Genomic DNA, 938 nt, shown 5'->3' on the forward strand with positions numbered 1-938 from the left:
TTTGAAACCAGCCAACATGGTGAAACCCCCATCTCTACTAAAAATACAAAAATATTAGCCGGGCATGGTGGCATGTGCCTGTAATCCCAGCTACTTGGGAGGCTGAGGTAGGAGAATCGCTTGAACTTGAGAGGCAGAGGTTGCAGTGAGCTGAGGTCGCATCACTACACTCCATCCTGGGCGAAAGAGCAAGATTCTGTCTCAAAAAAAACAAAACCAAAGTTGAGCATCATTTTTATCTAGAGGAAAAAAGGTCTTTCAGTTATAAGAACAATATTATTATACATATTTTTATATTAGAAACTTTTACATTTTATAATGTTGTAAAATATGTGTTATATTAGTATATGAGAAAATGAAAGCTAATTCAGCTGGCACATAAAAATGCAGATCCATCGCTCATTCACCTTCCCTACAATACATATTAAAATTCAGACTTATTTAACCATTTCTCTTGAAAACATTAGAAAATAGATCATCCCATAGATACAGGGAAAAATTAATCTGAAAAATCAATACTAAACCATTCTTATCATGACACATTCATCTTTTTCTGGGAAGAGTAATTTAGTAACCCGCAAGCTAAACAGGCCACTGGAGTTCGAAGTCCGACAGTCCTTATCTTGAGAACGTACCCGGACAAATGCAGCCGTCTTTCTGGAATGATTTCCTTTCATTAGTTTTCTTGTTTCCATTGCCAACCGGTTCACACTCTGAATGTGTTAATAAAACAGAAATGGTAATGAAATGATGGCTGATTCGGATGAATGTTTTCCATAGAAATTTGAACACTGGCCGGGCGCGGTGGCTCAAGCCTGTAATCCCAGCACTTTGGGAGGCCAAGACGGGCGGATCACGAGGTCAAAAGATCAAGACCATCCTGGCTAACACGGTGAAACCCCGTCTCTACTAAAAAATACAAAAAACTAGCCGGGCGA

At 39.2% G+C, this 938-nt stretch overlaps 1 protein-coding gene across 1 annotated transcript in view; it reads right to left on the reverse strand.

Moving 5' to 3' along the window:
• The window catches only part of LOC105536656 (chromosome unknown open reading frame, human C16orf62), a 158,112-nt gene that overhangs the window by 59,573 nt on the left and 97,601 nt on the right, over positions 1-938 (reverse strand). The window contains exon 23 of the mRNA XM_011976076.1: positions 636-713. Coding sequence (XP_011831466.1) covers positions 636-713 — 78 coding nt within the window. The remainder of the gene's footprint in view (positions 1-635; positions 714-938) is intronic.

The sequence above is a fragment of the Mandrillus leucophaeus genome, unplaced genomic scaffold (assembly GCF_000951045.1).
Source record: "Mandrillus leucophaeus isolate KB7577 unplaced genomic scaffold, Mleu.le_1.0 Scaffold162, whole genome shotgun sequence".
NCBI lineage: Eukaryota > Metazoa > Chordata > Mammalia > Primates > Cercopithecidae > Mandrillus > Mandrillus leucophaeus.